Here is an 18,203-nt window from a genome sequence, read left to right as displayed (position 1 = left end):
TAGAAAAAGGGATCAGGTGCTGTCACACATCTTCTGCAGCCCCCTTGTACAGCACATCCACAGCTTTTTGGGGTTTTTGGTTTGTTTGAGGGTGGGTTTTTTTGCTTTTTTTTTTTCTTTTAATTGACATTTTCTGATGACAGGACAAAAGCAAACACAGGATGCCACACAGTCACCTGTGAAGGTGCCTCCAGTTCCATCTCTTGGGCACTGAGCTTGAGGCAGTGAGAAAGCACACAAGTCACTAACACCTGCACAAACCAACTGCTTTACACCCTGCCCCTGTCCCTGCATGGCCATGCCACGCTGGAAATAAAAATCAGAGAAATAAAAATGTAATTACCTCCAATTTTCCTCATTTAACAGAGAGTCTGAAGTTTTGTGCCCTCTTCCCTTTACTCAATCCTATCCAGTCCCCTCCACTGTGCTCTCCCTGTGTGCTCTGGGCCACTAATAAAATACCCAAAATACTCAAAAACCCCCAAGACTGGCCAGACTGCTTTCCTGCTCTCAATCACCTTGCAAGTGTGACCTTTTGAGATGGCAGGCTTGAGTTTTATTCCTGATCTGCAAGGAAGCACCAGGCATAATCCAATTGTCTAAAAGCTGAACTGCAAAACAAGTGACATTTTTGCACCAGTTTAGTATCCCACCTCACCCCAAAGGACTAAAGCTGAGCTGCAAGGCAGGAGGCATCCCACAGAGTCAGCATTTCAGCTGGAAAAAGGACAGAAATAAGTCCTTTTCAACACCCTTTATCCATCACCCAGGATCCGTGCCATCCACAGATCAGCTCCACCACTCTCCAGAGAGCACAACACCCACCCAGGAGCGCTCAGACTGCAAACCTGGTGTGCTGCAGTTTAAGGCACATTTCAAACAACCAGGTAGATTCCTATAATCCATGTCCCAGCCTCCTCTCAGCCCTGTCTGAAACCCTCTTTAGTACCCAAGCCTGCAATTACCATAATAACAGCCCAAACCAGAGCGAGCCAGAGGAGCTCTGAGCAGTGAGCACCTTGCTTAAGAGCTCTCAAGGTGGTTATTTCCCTGTCCCCCTGAGAACAGAGCAGCCTGAACCACCCAGAGAGAGCAGTTACCCATTAGAGTCGCTGCCAAAAGTCGCTTTAGTTATTTATTTTATAAGGAAAGCAGAGACAAGCATTGCTGGCTAGGGCTGCTAGCCCACCACCTGAAAATTGCTCAGGGATGTGGGAGAACAGCGTGCAGTCCCCAGCACAAACTTCAGCAAAAAAACGAGTTGCTGCCTTATATTTTAGATGCTTGCCCTGGAGAACACACAGGTCCTGTCCATGCTGGTCAGCAAAACCCTGGTATCTTCTAAAAAGCACCATGCAGCTTGCTGCCCACTCTGGAATCACACAGGGATGAATTCCCAAGCCTTCCTCTCTCCACAGGCAGCTCCCCAAATTCCTGGACTCTTCTCAAAGCGGTTTTTCCCAAAGCAGAGCAGCTGCAGGAGTGAACTGCAGGCTGGACTCGGTTTGGGTACAATCCACCCAAATCTCTGCCTCCTCCAGAGGCATTTCTGGATTGAATTCTGGCTCATTTTTATTAGAAATGCATCCCAGCTCTTCACCAAAACCCAGACACGGCAGAAAGAAGGTTCTAACCCTTGGAAAATTGTTCGCTGCTTACTCGTGCTATTAAAAGCGAGAGTACAAAAATCTCAGCTAATCCACAGGCAAACACAAACACACTGTGTGAGTCCTGACAGCTATAATAAAATGATCCCTGGTACAACAATTTTCTGTTTCCTCTACAATTCTCTTTTGGATCGTGTTAAGAACAAAATTCTACATTTGTCCCCAGCAACACAACAAGCACAGAAATAAATAAAGCAAAACCCTCACCAAATCCATCTGGTGAAGACACTGCTTTGAGGGATGCATAAATATCTCAAATTATCTGCCAGTCACCACCTAACTCAAAATCACAATGCCTCCACAAAACAACAACTGACATTAGGTTATAGATTCAGTTTGATTATCTCACCTAATTATCTGAAATGTGGTTTCCTCTAAGCTATTAAACACGACGTTTGCAGAGTGGTTTGAATTCCTGCCAGGAAACTCATCCAAGAAGCAACAAGAGAGGGATCCCCCACTCAGCCCTGAGGACCACAGGGACCCCCATCAGTCTGGGTGCAACAACAGGCTGAAGCCATCAGGTAGAATTAATTAGAAATTAATTAGAAATTAATTAGAAATACGTGGCCTCCAGCACACTCTCTTTCACAGCTTTGCACCCATCAAGTATCTGGAGCATTTAATGGCATCTTCACCCTCTCTGGACCCAAACCCCCGTGGCTGGCCCCCACTGACCTGGCCATCTGCTTGTAGGCTTCCTCAGCCACAGCGAAGATGTGGGGGTCCATGTCCCCCATGTTCTGGCCGCTGTAGGCGTAGATGACATCCTGCTCGTAGATTGGCAGCTGCTCATAGGGGTTGATGGCCACCAGCACAATACCTGGGGGCAGACAGACAGGCAGGCACGTCACAAGCCAGGCAGGGAGCTGGTATTTCACAGTTGGTTCAATAGGATTTTTAAAGTAAAATTACTGAGAGTTAACAAAGAAAGGCGAGCAGTGAATGGAGAAGGGCTCGTAATTCTTATCTGAGCATCTCCTTCAACAGCAAGGCAGCCACAAAGGAGATGCACAAAACTGGTGAGAAGAGCCAAAATACACCATAATCCCCATTGTATGAAGACAGACTTCACAGGGAGGGTGAGGAGAGATCAACACAGCCTTGAGCCAGCACTACAGAAAAGCAATTCCTGTGCAACCAAAGCTATGCCAGACCCAAACAAACACCCCGGGTTTTCCCTTGGCTTGACTTTGCAAGTGAAAACTCCCAACAAAGCATGCACCCAAATGAAACTGGAATAGAAAAATCACAGGAAAGGAATGCTCTGAGGTTTTAATGCTTGCCTCCTCTCCAGCTCTGGGCACGGAGGAGGCAGCGAGCTGAGAGCTGGTGAGAGGCCAAGCCACATGTGGTGCTCCAGGAGCTGCTCTGCACCCAGGTGCTGACACAGCCCCACCTCTGAGCAGGGTCAGCTCGGGCAGGTCCCAGCTGGAGCTCTGGGAGCACCTGGCTGTGGTGTTCCCAGCTGGTTCAGGGCTCGGGCACGCTCCAGAGTACAGGAGCACAGCTGGTAGCAAACACCAGGAGGGTGACTTAGCCTGCCAGGAAAGGCAAAGGTCAGTGACTGTCACATCACCCGCCCTGCAGGACATTGACCCAGCTGCTTCACCTCCCTGCCTGTTTGCTTCCCGGTTCTGCTCGGCCAGTTTTCCCTTACTCACCAAAACCACGATGCCAGCCAAGCTGAAGGGCTCTCCTCACTCCAGACACCTTCCTGCCCTTCTCAACCCCTTCATAACCACAGCACCAGGTTTGCTGCAGCCAGGCAGAGCTCTGCAGCAAACCCAGGCAGCCCAAACACTATTAAATCTCCATTAATGCTGTGCTTGAGATGATGATGATCCCTTCATGAGAAGCTGCCCTCATGAAACCTCACTGATTTTGGGAGAGAGCAAAGTCACTGTGGGTGACTGAAGGCACAGCAAAAGGCTGCAAGTTATGCCAGTAACCCAACACTACACATCACTAAATACTGAAAGTTAACACTGCTAAGAGACACAGAGGCTACGTATTTCCAGAGTTTTAAAAAGTTATTTCCTCCTGCCAAGGATTTCCTCTGCAACCCCAAACTCCAACGCAGTCACAGCCGCACACACCAGCTGTAACAGGACACAGGGAATGGCTTCCACTCCCAGAAAACAGGGCTGGATGGGATATTGGGAAGGAATTGCTGGCTGGGAGGGTGGGCAGGCCCTGGCACAGGGTGCCCAGAGCAGCTGTGGCTGCCCCTGGATCCCTGGAGTGTCCAAGGCCAGGCTGGATGGGTTTGGAGCAGCCTGGGACAGTGGAAGGTGTCCCTGCCATGGCAGGGGGCTGGAACAAGATGATCCTTAAAACCCCTTCCAACCCAAACAAGTCTGGGATTCTACGAATTGCCTTCTTTCCTTTCCTCTCAATTTTCTCAAGCTAAATTGTTGCTGTCCATCCACAGGTGACTGCTGTCCTGAATAGCTTTGGCAAAGCACCCTCCCCAAAAATCACAAACCCAAGTTTACACCTGCCCTTCTCCTGCTCTGAACTGGGGAGTTAGATGGAAAAGCTAGATGAAGAAAAGGAAGGAAACAGCAGTGCTGGGAGGTTTTTTGCATTTTTTTCCTGGAGGAAAACCTGCTATGGCCATTCATCAGCAGGATCACTGTCTGGCACGCTGCTGTTCACTGCTTTTTCACATTTTCTCTGTGGGGGCTGCCAAGCACATGCAAGGCTCAGACTCATCTGACAAGATGCTCCCACCAAGAGCAGCTGGACCACGAGCTCAGCAAGCTCACAGTGCACCCCAAAACCACCTCTGGTTTTGCACACTCCTGTTTGTGGTCTCCAGGGGTTTCTCTGTGGCCCCACAACCTCCCAGGAGCTGCAGGTGTGGTCTGGACACTCACCACAGTAGGTGTAGATGTGGTTGGACTCGAGGAACCTGACTTTGAGGTTGTGCAGCACCGCAGGCTCGTGCAGGTAGCTGAGGGCTGTCAGGTCATTCTGCCCCACCAGGATGTCTGGATTGCGTAGGAAGGGCAGCTCGTTCCCCTGCAGGTTGATGGGGTACTCGTAGAGCTGGAGAGACACACGAGGAACACAGAAACACACACAAAAAAAAAAAATAAAAACAGCTCCTTTAAGGGCTTGTAACTTTTCCAGGCATAGCTCCTGCTTACACGCCCTGCTCTAAATTAAATTAAAAGTCCTTTGATGATAAATGCTCTGGGGACTTGGATGGCAGGCTGTCAGGTCATCCCTGCTTTGTGCTGACCATCTCACGGTCCTGGTGGACACTGATGGCCCAAAGCACCAGCCTGGCCAAACCTGAGCCATTCTCAGGCCAGCCTTGGGGCAAACAGCCTTTAGCCAGCTCTGAGCAGCGACAGCCACTGAACAGAAACCCACAGCTTCACCTGATCTAAGCATCTTGGAAAAGCAGCCTCATTCCAAACCAGACCATGTTCTTACCATCAGAGCGATTTCTCAGCTCACTTTTAATTCAAGTTACTGTTCCACCTGAACCCTGACACCCCTGGAGGCAGAGAGGACATGGAGAAGCACGGAGTTCCTGCTGCTGAAGTGTCTGAGAGCCAGGCTATGCTGCTCAAGTTGGCATATGGGCAGCCTTATGCTATTTTTGACTCGTCCCCAAATGAGCAACAGAGCCATCAACTAAAGAAAAACTGCCATTTTTTTCTTTACAGAGGAGGGGAAAAAAATTGCCAGTGATGCTGCTTCCCACAGGGTGCCTCAGATCCCACCATAAGGGAGGAATCCACTGCACTGGATCGCTGCCTGTGCACAAGCAAAGCTGACCCAAGTGCAGGAGGACAGGACAGGCTCCCTCCGCACGTCTGACAACCTCAGGCTGGATTTATCCTCCAATTCCACGTTGTCAATGCCAATTTTCAAGAGTTTGCACTCAGCCTCACATCTTAATGGCAAGCACACCAGGGATGCCTTGTGATATCTGGAAGCCAGCTCCTGGTTTGGAGGGAGTACTCCTGCACGCAGAGCAGAGCCAGAAACCACAAAACCCATGAAGAGTGGCTTAAAGCACAAGGACAAAAGGAAGCACTGAGCAGCTGGGTAATGCATATTGGCTGGCAGGAACAAAGGGGTTTCTACAGCTCTGAAAGCCCTGCAGACACGTGTGCTGGGTATCTCCAACCTGATGCACACGAGTGCTGCTCCCCTCCCCTAGAGCTTCTCACTCCAACATGACACGGATCAAGGCAGGACTTCACACAGGAAAGCATCAAACAGGGCACTCCCAGAGACCTCAGGTCTGTTGCACAACCCCAAAATGAGATGTTCCATGTTTCACCATGATTCTGACATGCTTATTAAGCTGCTACCTGCAACACCTGGCAAGCCTTTCATCTCCTTGCACTTCAATGTTGCTCATCCTCAACTCAGCTGCACAAAATTATTAGAGACCTTCCAGGACCCCTCAGCCCCTTTAGTCTCCAGGTAAATATCCAGATTAAAGAGGAAAAAAATAATTCCTGCACAAGTACTAAAACTACAGATCTCAACCAGGAAGGGAGGATGGGGGCTGTGGCACTCAGCAATAGGAGCAGGTGTACTTTGGCACAAGTGGAAAAAAGGAGTTCCTGTGGATGGGAAGGAAGGGCAGGGACACAGGGAATGGCTTCCACTCCCAGAAAACAGGGCTGGATGGGATATTGGGAAGGAATTGCTGCCTGGGAGGGTGGGCAGGCCCTGGCACAGGGTGCCCAGAGCAGCTGTGGCTGCCCCTGGATCCCTGGAGTGTCCAAGGTTGGAGCAGCCTGGGACAGTGGAAGGTGTTCCTGCCCCCAGCAGGGGGTGGAATGAGACGAAATTTAAGGTTTTTTCCAACCCAAACCATTCCATGATAAAATGATGATTCCATGCCTGGTGCCCCCAAGGGATTGCAGGGTGCATCTCCTCATCCAGATTTATCACCATGGAAGGTAAAAATGCATCGAGCATCCTCCATCCTTTATCCTCCTCAGAAAGCTGCCCATGCTGGAAGAGCAAACTGGGCAGGACCAAAAAAGCAGCAGCACCAAGCACTGGGTGCAAATCCCAGCATCAAAAACGTTCCTTGCAAACCTGGCACACTCACACGCCCCTGCTTGAGCTGCTCTGAAAAAAAAACCTGTTATAACAAACTTCCTAATCAAGCACAGCTCATTCCTGCTCTCCATCCCTCAATAATGGTGAAAATGCTCCCACAGTGAGGAAAATTCTGGCTTGGAAGGGATGGGAATTATTCACCCCACTGGGAATGTGAGGATTTGTAGTGGGTGGTCTCTACTAACTCTTCTGGGCTACAGAGCAGATCACACTCTGGACAGCCCAGTAAACCCCACCTGCCCAACGAAGAAAGAGGGTTTAGGTGAAAATCTTCATGAAAAATGTATTTATTCTTCCTGCCACGCCAGGCAGCTCGTGGTGGGTGCACAGCACGGCTGCTGCCTCCCCATAAACTGCATTTCCAGCTGATGCAAATGCCATGGTTAGCTTCATCTGCAATTCCCTGCTGTCACCCAGCGTCCCACTCCACCAGGATTCTGTGTGGAACAGAAAGCAGCTGCTCCTCCCCAGCCTCCATCCTGCTCTGGGCATGATTAATTGCTGGCTGTACACAACCCAGGATGTCTGTGCATTTGGAACTGCTAGAAAACATCTACATTTAAATGAGTTTTGTGTTTTTTTCCTCTTTTAAAAGCTTTTCTTGTTTAAAAATAAAGTGAGGAAAAGGGGGTTTACGTAAGATTACACTCGGAGAGAAAAGCCAAGGCTGTTGCACAGCAGTCACCTCTGAGCCCTGTGTGGGTTTTCCATCAGTACCCCAGGCTCAGCAGATAACACCAGCCGTGCTCTCCACAATTTTTTTCGGCAGCAAAAAGCACAAACTGGCATTTCTGACGCGCTGCTGCTATTATAAAAAAATACATCCTGATATCACAGACTATTACAAGTTTGCCAGGAGATGAAAAGAGATGATGGAGGTCAAGGGCTTTTCTCACAACCTACAGAAACACAAGTGTCTAGGGAGGGAGCAGCCAGGGAGAAGCTGGAAGTGTTATGGCAATAAAACACATTTTAAACCACTTCACAGGAACTAGGAGATGGCTCGGGCTTCTTCACACATTAACTCGAGGCTTTAAATTACTAAAAAGAATAATGACATTCAAAAGCTTACAGTTTCATCTTCAAGTTTCAGCTGGAGGCTTTTATCTCCCTCTTTGTAATCCTTGATAATTTCTGCCGATCTCCAAACTTCATCAGGGTCAGGAATCCAAACCCTAGTGTACTGGAGAGGTGAAAAAGAAAAGAAAGAAAAAGTTTAAACCCGATGAAACCTCGGGATATTAAATGAGAAATAAATTATTTCTCCATTAACACAGTCTTACAGTCATTGTAAAGTCAATGCAGCTAGACCATTTATTTTAGTAAAAGAAAAAGTAAATCTGGTTTTAGTTCTTGGGGTAAATTACACACCAGAAGTCTAATTTTTCAGTCTAATTTTCTCCTGTACAAGATGTACACTGGCTTGTTACCAATCTAACAAAGCAGGATAAAGTCTCAAGGTAAGACTTGAGGTAAATGCAGAATTTAATTTCCCTGGTTAAAAAAACATAGCCCTCCAGGAGGCTTTTAGGAAATAACACAAAGTGTGTTTATTTTGCTCAAAACAAGGCAGCCTGGCCCCCACAGAGCCAGCCCTGACCCAAACCCACAGCCAAGGACAGAGGCAAGCAAATGATGACACCAGAGACACCTCCTCCAGCTGGAGGTGAACAAACAGGTCCAGGAACACGCTCAGAATTAAAGGAATTAGTGAATTAGGTTAATTTTAACCTTTTTTTGCATCTCCAAAGTTAGGGCCACCAAGGGGGGAGCCCTGTGCAGCCCAGCCCAAGTGCCCACGGGGGTTTTGGCTGGTGCTGGGCTCATCCAGCCCACACAGCCAGCAGGAACCCCCCAAAAAACAGGGATTTGCTGGACTTTTGCGGGGGCATCTCCCCCTTCAATTCTTCCTCCTGATGGAAATGAGAGCAATATAATATCACTCTCACTCAGCACACGAGGGGAAATCCCAGCAAATCCAAGTGACAGCAGCACCAGAGCCCCAAAGGTGGTCCTGACCTTCACCCGAAACCAAACCCAGCACACAACGTCCAAGTCACATTTTGTAGCAACCAAGGAGTTAACGCAGCAGCAGCCACCACCTGACAGGCCACTTTGCAGCTGAAAAGCAATAGATTTTTATACATTATCACACGTAATTATTTTTAGAGCTGCTCAATAGCTACAGCAGCAGGAACCTTTAGATGTTAATGGAGGCACACAGTCATATTCCCAGAACAACAGTTTTACCAGGGAGTGGGGGAAGAGATGTGAAAAACTGAATTTTCTCAGCTGCTCCAGCAGCTCAGGAGCGTTCAGGGTCCTCCCTGCCACGAGGAAAGGAGGATGCAGTGGGGCAGGAGCTGGTTGGGACCCACTGTGGATTCATCCAGTGCCAGCTCTCTGCTGGCAAAATGTGAGATTCAGACAGGCTCTGGAAGTGCCCAAAATAGCCAAGGATCAGGATGTACCCGGCTCAGGGCAGCTTCAAACACAAGGTGTTGCTGGTTTTGGCAACCTCGCAGATTTTCCACCTGCAGACAGGGCTGGGCTGAGCCCTGGGGCTGTCTGGACAGGCAGGGACACGCTGACCCCACAACAACCTGAGATGGGGTGCCTGAGAGGCTTTGTGGGGGAAATCTGGGTACAGCTGCAGCAAGAGGTGCCACGGGCCACCCCCAGAAATTCATCACCAGGGTCACGAATCATCCAGGTGGGACAGGAGGGTCTGAGGGTGACAGCTCCAGCACCCACTGCCCACAGCCTGGAGGCGGGAGGCTCCATATAATAAATAAATTAATTAATAAAAAACTAAATAAATAAATAAATAAATAAATAAAATCTAAAATACTAATTTTTTTAAAAAAATTAAAAATAAAAATAAGATTAAAAATAAAAATAAAATTTAAAATAAAAATTTAAAATAAAACCAAAAATAGAATTTAAAATAGAATTGAAAATAAAATTGAAAATAAAATTGAAAATAAAATTGAAAATAAAATCGAAAATAAAATCGAAAATAAAATCGAAAACAACATCGAAAATAACATCGAAAATAAAATTGAAAATAACATCGAAAATAAAATCGAAAATTTAAAATAAAATCGAAAATAAAATCGAAAATTTAAAATAAAATCGAAAATAAAATCGAAAATTTAAAATCAAAAATAAAATCAAAAATAAAATCAAAAATAAAATCAAAAATAAAATCAAAAATAAAATCAAAAATAAAATCAAAAATAAAATCGAAAATTTAAAATAAAATCGAAAATAAAATCGAAAATAAAATCAAAAATAAAATCGAAAATTTAAAATAAAATTTAAAATAAAATCGAAAATAAAATCTAAAATAAAATCTAAAATAAAATCTAAAATTTAAAATAAAATTTAAAATAAAATTAATAAAGTGGGTTTTGCCAGACTTTGTGCACACACACAGGTGCCAGGGACAGAATGCCCCACGCAGGACTGATGAGTCTGCGAGGCCCCAGAGCCCTGGGGACATCCCTGGCTGGCAGATCCCAGATGTGACCAAGCCCTGCCCACACCGAGTGCTCCCCATCCCTCTGCACACCCAGGGGCTGTTAGCAGGGGCTGCTGTGAATGCACTTCCCCAAGCATCCCTAATGCACACATCCAAAAAGGGGAGCACCATCCATTCTGCTTTTCCACCACCCTGCTGTGCCCTCAGCCCTCCCTGCAGGGCAGGCAGCTACACAAACCCCATCCCTTCCACCCATAAATCCCAGCTATGCCAACCCCACAGCGCTGGAATGAAAGCACTTTGTCACTGCCACATCTTGACAAGGCCAGCTTTAATTAGAACCTTTAATCAGGACCAGGCTTGGGGGGCAGCTCTTGGTGGGGTCACCATCCTCGCCTCCCCTGCACTCCCTGCCTCTGACCTCTGCTCCCCCCAAGCAGCCTCACCCCCCCTCTTTTTGGCAAAAGAACCCAGAGGGGTGAGAGTCACCGTGTCACCAAAGTGTCCCCAAAAGCAGGGCGCTGGCAGGCGTGGGGAGAGCATCCCTGCTCCCACAATCACACTTCCAGCATCCTTTTACCACTGCACGAGCCTTGTCCTGGCCTCCTGAGGGCTTTAACAGCCTCTGCATCTTCTGGAGGAGCTTGTTTTAAGGGAGAAGGCACAGGGCCCATCTCAAAACACTGGGAATGAAGGATTAACTTGACCTTGGGCTCAGGAGACACAACCCTGGGCAAGCCACTCAACCTCCAGGCACTCCAGGGTTTCCATACATTTTCCCTTTTTTAGATTTTTTTTTAAGAAAAGGATTCCTTCAGTCCTTGAGGCTGCCTATAAACAATATGCTAAAATTAACTAGAAATAGCTCTGTAAGCTCAGCATCTAAAAAAAAAAATGTTGTTTACTTTGTAATTTTTTTTTAGCCAGATGCCCAATAAAACTACAGCACTCTCACAGCCTCCTGCATTATTCCACCCAGCTTAAGCAGAAGCTTAATAAATTCAATCCCCACCTCCTGATTTGATTTAGATTTTAGCAGGCTGCCGCTGCGGATGCAGATTAAAACCAACATTAAATTAGAAGAGGCAGGTCTTGTTTTACTGTTTCAAAGCCCACAGAGCTGGCCAAAGGCATCTCAGCAAGCTCTGGGCAAGGTGCTCCATCTCAGCACGAAGAGAGGCAGCTCTGCAGGCCAGGAGTTACAGCCCCATGGACAGAGCATCATTCTCATTACATTAAGAAAATTGTATAATCTTCCATTAAGTAAAAAATATTAAAAACTAGTGATCTCAGCTTCGTCTGTCTGGCTGTCTGCAAGTCTTCGTGGCAAGCTGGACATCAGCAAATCCATCTTTATTATTGCTGGGTTTTAATCCCCTGAGTTATTTCAGGAATGCCAATACTCACAGCTGACCCTGGGAAGTTTTCATTGCTCCTGGGTCAAGGGCATTTTTCCAGGGGCATCCTTCCAACAAACTGCAGGCAGAGGGAGGGCACAGCAGAAAACCCACAATAATGGCAATAAAACAGCAACAACCACCACCAGGAATTCAGTAAGGACACATCATGTCATGACAAAGGTTCTTCCACATAGGTTAAGAAAATCTTATGAAAGGATTTTAGCTGAAAACAGAAACATTGATTTTTCTTTTTTTTTAATTTTATTTTTTTTTTAAATCAAAGGTGACTGCACAAATGTTAACCAGAACAAGGTGGAAACTGGGACAAGTCTCTGTATATTTTTCTCTGTAAAGCAAGCACGCTTCTATTCTTCTCCCTTTGCAGTGGGCTGATTGCTAACCTCATTCTGTATTGTTCAGTGTCCAGTATTGCTGGATCCTTTTGAAGAGGACAAAAAAACACACACAGAAGAAAAACCAGCACAAATGTCAGCCCTGGCTTCCCGAGAATATTTATGTTTACACACACAGCATGTGAATGGTCAAGCAGCTCACACTCAAACAGACCAATAACCACCTCCCACAAGCTACCTATTACCAAAACTGAAGTTTCCCCAAATTGTGCTCTTCTCACGTAAGAGGAAAGTACAAGCTGTACTTGGAATTAAAAGTGCCCATCACACACTCTGGGTGTCATTTTTGTGTTCCATATTTTCCTTTTTTAACTAGTATCCAAGATCACTCCCCAGAGATAATTTAAAGAGGCTCTTGCAGAAATTAAAAAAAAAAAAAAAAAAACATTACTTGCAGTCCAGCCTGCATGCCCAAAGCTTCTCTCTCAGACTCTGTGCTAAATGAAACAAATTTCTCTTTGTTAATTTTCATTAATACAGACCTGGGCTGAGCTGGGCTCACCATGGCTTGGCCTGTGCATTGCCATGGTGTCCAAAGCAGCAGGGTCCTGTCACTGCAGAGGCAGACACCACACACTGCACTCCAGAAGAAGGCTAATATCTGTTTATCACAACAACCTGCTGTCTTTTGTACCCTTCACACAGTTTACACTTTCATCATTGGTCACAATTAGTCAACACAACAATCACTGGTGGGAAGTCCTCCACCTCTGTTCTTCCCAGGATCTTTCTAAAAACACTCTCCACAGCTGTGGGATACTTTTCCTAGTTATCTTCTTTTTCACCTTCTTCACTTCTTAAGTCTCCATGCCAACAGCCTTGGTCAGAGAATGCTTCTCAAAACAAACCTCATTTGTCAACCTCTCTAATCCACAGACCAGCTGTGGGTCCTGCTACAGGGTCCCACATTCCCCAGGAGCTACAGGTGGAATTAAAGGAATTACTCTGCTGTGCTTGTGTTTGCAGACCAGCTGTGCCTGTGGGTGCTGGGAAAAGCCACTGGATGTGCTGGCAGGAGGGGGACACACAAAGGGACTGGCTCCATGGCTCTCCTGGGTGCCCTGCAGCCCTAAAGTTCCCTTCTGCCCCACTTGGCAGTGACTCAGGAGAAAAATCTGCTTCGCCTGTGACGCAGCAAGGTGCTCTGGCAGCCAGGCAAAATATCTCCATTAAGGGACTTGTGGATCATTACCTTTTGTATTATTATTTACAATGCTGAATATCGAGGCAGATGGCAAACCATAATCCTCCCTCTGCCGTCCTCTGAATGGGATTTTCACCCCAGGAGCAATTTCTGCCCTGCCCGACAGACAAGCAAAGCTCATATTTAGGTCAGGGCTGGCCGTGACTCCGGGACCTGCTGACCCCTGTGTCTCACCCTGGCCTGGCTTCTCTGCCAGCTGCTGGGTGCCACCAGCAGGCAAACCCTCAGAGGGGACAGGAGGGGGTGGCAGAGGCTGTCCCTGCTTGGTACAAGGTGGGCAGGGGTGTCCCAGGGGTGCTCATCACTCCCCTGCCTAGTGCTGGTTGGGGGGAAAGCACAAACCCAGCACGTCCAGCACGAGCCCAGAGGGTTTGCTCTCAAAGCAGGGACCTCTAGTAGGAAAAGACCAGCTCCTTCCTCACCCTAAACCCCCACGAGCACAGAAAGGACTGGCAAATCATCATTTCAACTCCTAGTGGGGACCATGCACTGCAAACAGCATCATGCTCTAGGGATTGGGGGGGAAAAAGTAATAGTGTTTTAGTTCTTAAAAAGCACAAAAAAAACCATCATTTGAGCTACAGAACGCAAGTGCTAACCTGCTGAGGGTGTTAAATGTAAAGGGAGAGGCAGTGGCACTCTGCAGGAGCGTCTCTAATTCCTCAACATGAGAAGGAGCAAATTGAGCATTTCCCAGGGCTGATAAAAACGCACAAAACCGAACAACAGAGCCAAGGGAGATGGGCATTATCTACACCATCCCTCACACTCACTACCATCCTCGTGCCAGCGGAGATGGACCGTGGACAAACACATAAAAGCACACCCAGACCATGCCTCCTTTAAGGAAGGGTTCCTAAATTTTGGGGAGCACCTCTCCACTCCCAAAAGCTGCAGGGGCTCGTGAATTCAAGCAAACTGTGCAGTTCACCAACACCTTAGAGGCACAGGGATATTCTCCTCTCCCCCTGAAGAGCTGCCATGCTGATGGATGGCTCCAAGTGTCCCACCAGCACTAAATCTGCTCTGTTTCTCCTTGTGGAATTTTACTCCCCTGCCCAAATTAACTCCGATGATGATCGGCATGAAGTGTCACAGCAGCGGAGCAGTGCTTGGACAAGCAGCATCTGCAGCATTTATCCACTGGCTCATTAGAAGCATTTCTGATGAAGGGGCATTTAAAAGGCTTCAGTTCATCATTGCACCAGCCTCATGTCACCAAAGGTACACAGAAAACTGGCAGCGAGCACTGCGGGGCTGAAACCAGGACAGAAATACTGGGGGTACCCCTCAAGGCTTTAACTCTGATTTTCAGGGTGATTTCCAGGACTAATCAATAGTCTCACACGTAACTAACAGCCAGCTCGTGCTTCCCCACATCTCCCCCGCCACTTCTTCTGTGGCATCTCAGCGTCGCTCGTTACCGCGGGTTTAATTAACAGTGACAAGTTCAGCGTCAAGGTCTTGAGCGCACACACAGCCCTGCTCTCACTGCAAAATTCCTCCTCTAGTAGGTCATCAGATGCTGCAAAAGTAGGTGAAGCCCCAGGTGCCTTGGGACAGTGGAAATAAACAATCTGGTCTGAATTTGGGATGAAAAGGCAGCCCCCGCCGGGCTGGGGAGCGACGGACACCACGGATTGCTCTGGGCAGCGCAGCAACTCTAATTTCCACTTTGCTTCTCTTCCCTTTAAAAAGCAACGAAACCAAAGGCAGGTCAGCAAGGCTCCATCCCCAGGGGGTGTGCAGTGTCACCCCAACAAACACCCCAGAGATGCTCCAGGGGAGCTGGGCTGGGTTAACTGGAGCTGGCAGCGCCCAGGGTCTCTCTGCAGCCCAGGAGCAAGCTGAGCACAGGAGCCCTGAAACAGCCCTGCCAAGGCTGGGAGCTGGGTGAAACACAGTGTGCAGGGCAGGGCTCTTCCCTCTGCAGGGCTGAGTCTGGGGTTAAAGCATGTGTGCTCCATGGCAGAATTACAGTAATTTCACGATTATAAGCCGCACCTGATTATAAGCCGCAGGTTACAATACAGAGTGTGATAAAAGGTATCTGTTCTATCACCATCTGTTGAGGGTGGGGGCAGTGATCCTGATCTCTGTGGCACATATTCTGCTAATGGGCCATCCACTGAAACCAGGCAGGGCATTGTTCTTTATCTTTTCACAACCCATCCTCCCAACAGCCAGTCATTTTCTGCTAATGGCCCATTGAGTCCCACTGTGGCACTGATAAAATTACTGCATCCCATTGGGAGTTGCTCCAGCCAGGGGGAAGAGCCCAACATTTCTTACCAAGACAAAAACAGAGGTTTTGGGACACTAAGGGAGCCCCTTTCTCCACTGGACTCCAGAGGAAAACCGGATTTCTCCACATCCCCACTGGAGCTCCGGAGGGAAACTGCACCTTGTACAGGAGCACTGCTCCAACTGAGCCACATCTGTCACTGCAGGAGGATGCAGCCACCATGGGATGGGACTGCTGCCAACACCCTGCCTGACAGGTGTCAGGTTGTACTCTGACTGTGTCAGGGTTTGGGGTTTGTTTCTTTGTAGTGCTGTATTTCTATTTTAATTTCCCTAGTAAAGAACTGTTATTCCTATTCCCATATCTTTGCCTGAAAGCCCCTTGATTTCAAAATTACAATAATTTGGAGGGAGGGGGTTTACATTCTCCATTTCAAAGAGAAGCTCCTGCCTTTCTCAGCAGACACCTGTCCTCCAAACTAAAACAGCAACTTTTTGTTCTTTGTCCATATATAAGCCGCACCTGATTATAAGCCGCACTTTGGGTTCGGACCAAAATTTTAGTCAGGATTAGAGCAGCATCAAGAGAAGCCAGCAAAGGGCTGTGAGTGCCCTCCCAGCTCCTGGGGACCATCGAGCAGGGGATCACTGCCCCACAGGAATCACTCAGTTTCTCTTCTGTCAGCCCTGAACACGCTCCCCATTTGCTCACCATCACTGCCCAGCCCCTGCCAGCAAGAGGGATGCTCTGCAAGCCCCCAGAATCCCTGCAGAATCCCTGGGAAGTGCAAAAATAACCAACTTGACTTCACTTTCAGGTCTCCCCACAAAAGCTGTGGGTATCAGCACCTTGGAGCAGGGAGCTCAGCACCCCTTCCTTCCTTCCCCAGCACCTCCCCTGACTCCAGCAGCACCCATGGGTGCTCACACCCTACCCCACCCCAGCCCAACTCCTTGCAAGTTATTGATGAAAAAATTGATTGATTAAAAAATTCCCTCATCACACAGGATCACAAAAATATCCATGACCCAGAATGGGACTTTCACACACAGCTCAGCCATGCAGACAGCTTGCTTTTTTTAATTAAAGTAAGGATTATTGGGGTTTTACAGACTTGGGTTTTGCCTTTTTTTAACCAAAAACACTCTGAGTGTCCCTGCAGCATGAGTTTCACCAAACAGTCATACTGCAAGAGTGAAATCCTTCCAGGCTACTTTCTGCAAATCCCTCTTGATTGGCATTAATTACCCTTCTCTCCTGTAATTCTCAATTAATCAAAACCTTTAGCAGTGCTGTGATGTAACCTTGCCTTCACTGTCCCCTTTTCCATCCAAAATCCATCTGAGTTCACCACTCCTTGGTGAACACAAGCTGGATCCAAACCATGCTCAATATACACCACTTACAGCTGATGGGTAATGGAGAGTCCAAAAACAGCCATGGGTTTAATTAAATAGTCAAAAATGGCCTTTCACCCTGGGTTTGCAGAGTCCTCTCTCTGTTAAAGCCTTGTGATGCTTTAGGGAGATTCACAAGCACGTTCACTCCCCATGTTACATGATTTTAGATGAAAATGGTCCTGGGAGGAGCCTGCAGGGAGGCAGCCAGGGCACAGCAGGGCTTTCAGCTGGACAGGTTTAAAGCAGTGTCTTTAAGCTCCTTGGCTGTCACTGTGGTGACACGATGGCGTTCAGGGTGTCACCAGCACCTCCCAAAATCCAGGGTACCACAGCACATCCCCCAGCACTCAGCCATCCTCCCCACCACTGCACCCAAACAGCACCAAAATCCATCTTTAATTGCAGGGCAACCCTTCCACCAGACTGGGCTGTTAACCTTATTTGAGAGAAGTAATTGGATTAATCAACCTGCACAGTAACCCCTCACATCTCCAGAACCCGTGCGTTAAAACCCCTCCTGGAACATCACTCAGGCATAGTAAATTCAAAGGGGTTTGACCTAAAGTTACAGGACATTTTTCAGCATTTTCCAGAGAGGGTTATGCTGGGAGGACCCCCCAGGGTCGCCTCTGCATCCTTCTCACTGCTGAGCAACTGAAGGAAAACAAATGGATCACCAGGGATTTGAATGAGCACCGTTTTACCAGAGGTAATTAAAAAATTCCAGCAATCGGGTCTGTTAGCAAGGAGACATTAGACACCTGGAGAACAGCAGAAGGTGGAATAAATATGTTCAATTAAAGTAACTGAAGCAGTGAACACACACTCAGACACTCCCAGCTGCTGAGGAATGGGAGGGCAGGGAAAAATTAGGGAAGGGTTTGGTGGAAAAGGATTCAGTGCCACCCCTGCCATTGCAGGGACACCTCCCACTGTCCCAGGTTGTTCCAAGCCCTGTCCAGCCTGGCCTGGGATATTTCCAGGGGCAGCCACAGCTGCTCTGGGCACCCTGTGCCAGAACCTCCCCATCCTCACAGGGCAGAACTCCTTCCTAAATTTCTTTCGTCTCCTTGCAGCAATTTCCAGGCTTTTGGGAATGTGATTTGCACTGGCTCTGCTGCTCCCAAGATGTCTTCACACCAGATCTGGGGTGAGCACTCGTGTCATGAGTTGCTCCATGTTAATGTACAAACTCTGTCTCTCCTCTCCAGTGAAATAAATCAGCAGGATTTTGCAATTGCTGAGCGCTGGTTCAAAACACATGTCCATGGAAACCCAAACAGAAGG

General features: G+C 47.7%; 1 protein-coding gene across 2 annotated transcripts in view; it reads right to left on the bottom strand.

The window, feature by feature from the left end:
- MYO5B (myosin VB) overlaps positions 1-18,203 on the bottom strand; it is a 143,337-nt gene that overhangs the window by 102,709 nt on the left and 22,425 nt on the right. For both annotated transcript variants that reach the window (XM_033085915.2, XM_033085916.2), the window contains exons 2-4: positions 7,843-7,953; positions 4,550-4,721; positions 2,346-2,490 (exon numbers count right to left, since the gene is read on the bottom strand). In XM_033085915.2, the coding sequence (XP_032941806.1) occupies positions 2,346-2,490; positions 4,550-4,721; positions 7,843-7,953 (428 nt within the window). The remainder of the gene's footprint in view (positions 1-2,345; positions 2,491-4,549; positions 4,722-7,842; positions 7,954-18,203) is intronic.

Source organism: Catharus ustulatus, chromosome Z (genome assembly GCF_009819885.2).
Source record: "Catharus ustulatus isolate bCatUst1 chromosome Z, bCatUst1.pri.v2, whole genome shotgun sequence".
NCBI lineage: Eukaryota > Metazoa > Chordata > Aves > Passeriformes > Turdidae > Catharus > Catharus ustulatus.
Note: the sequence above shows the minus strand (reverse complement) of the source record. Positions and strands in the feature narration are given on the sequence as shown.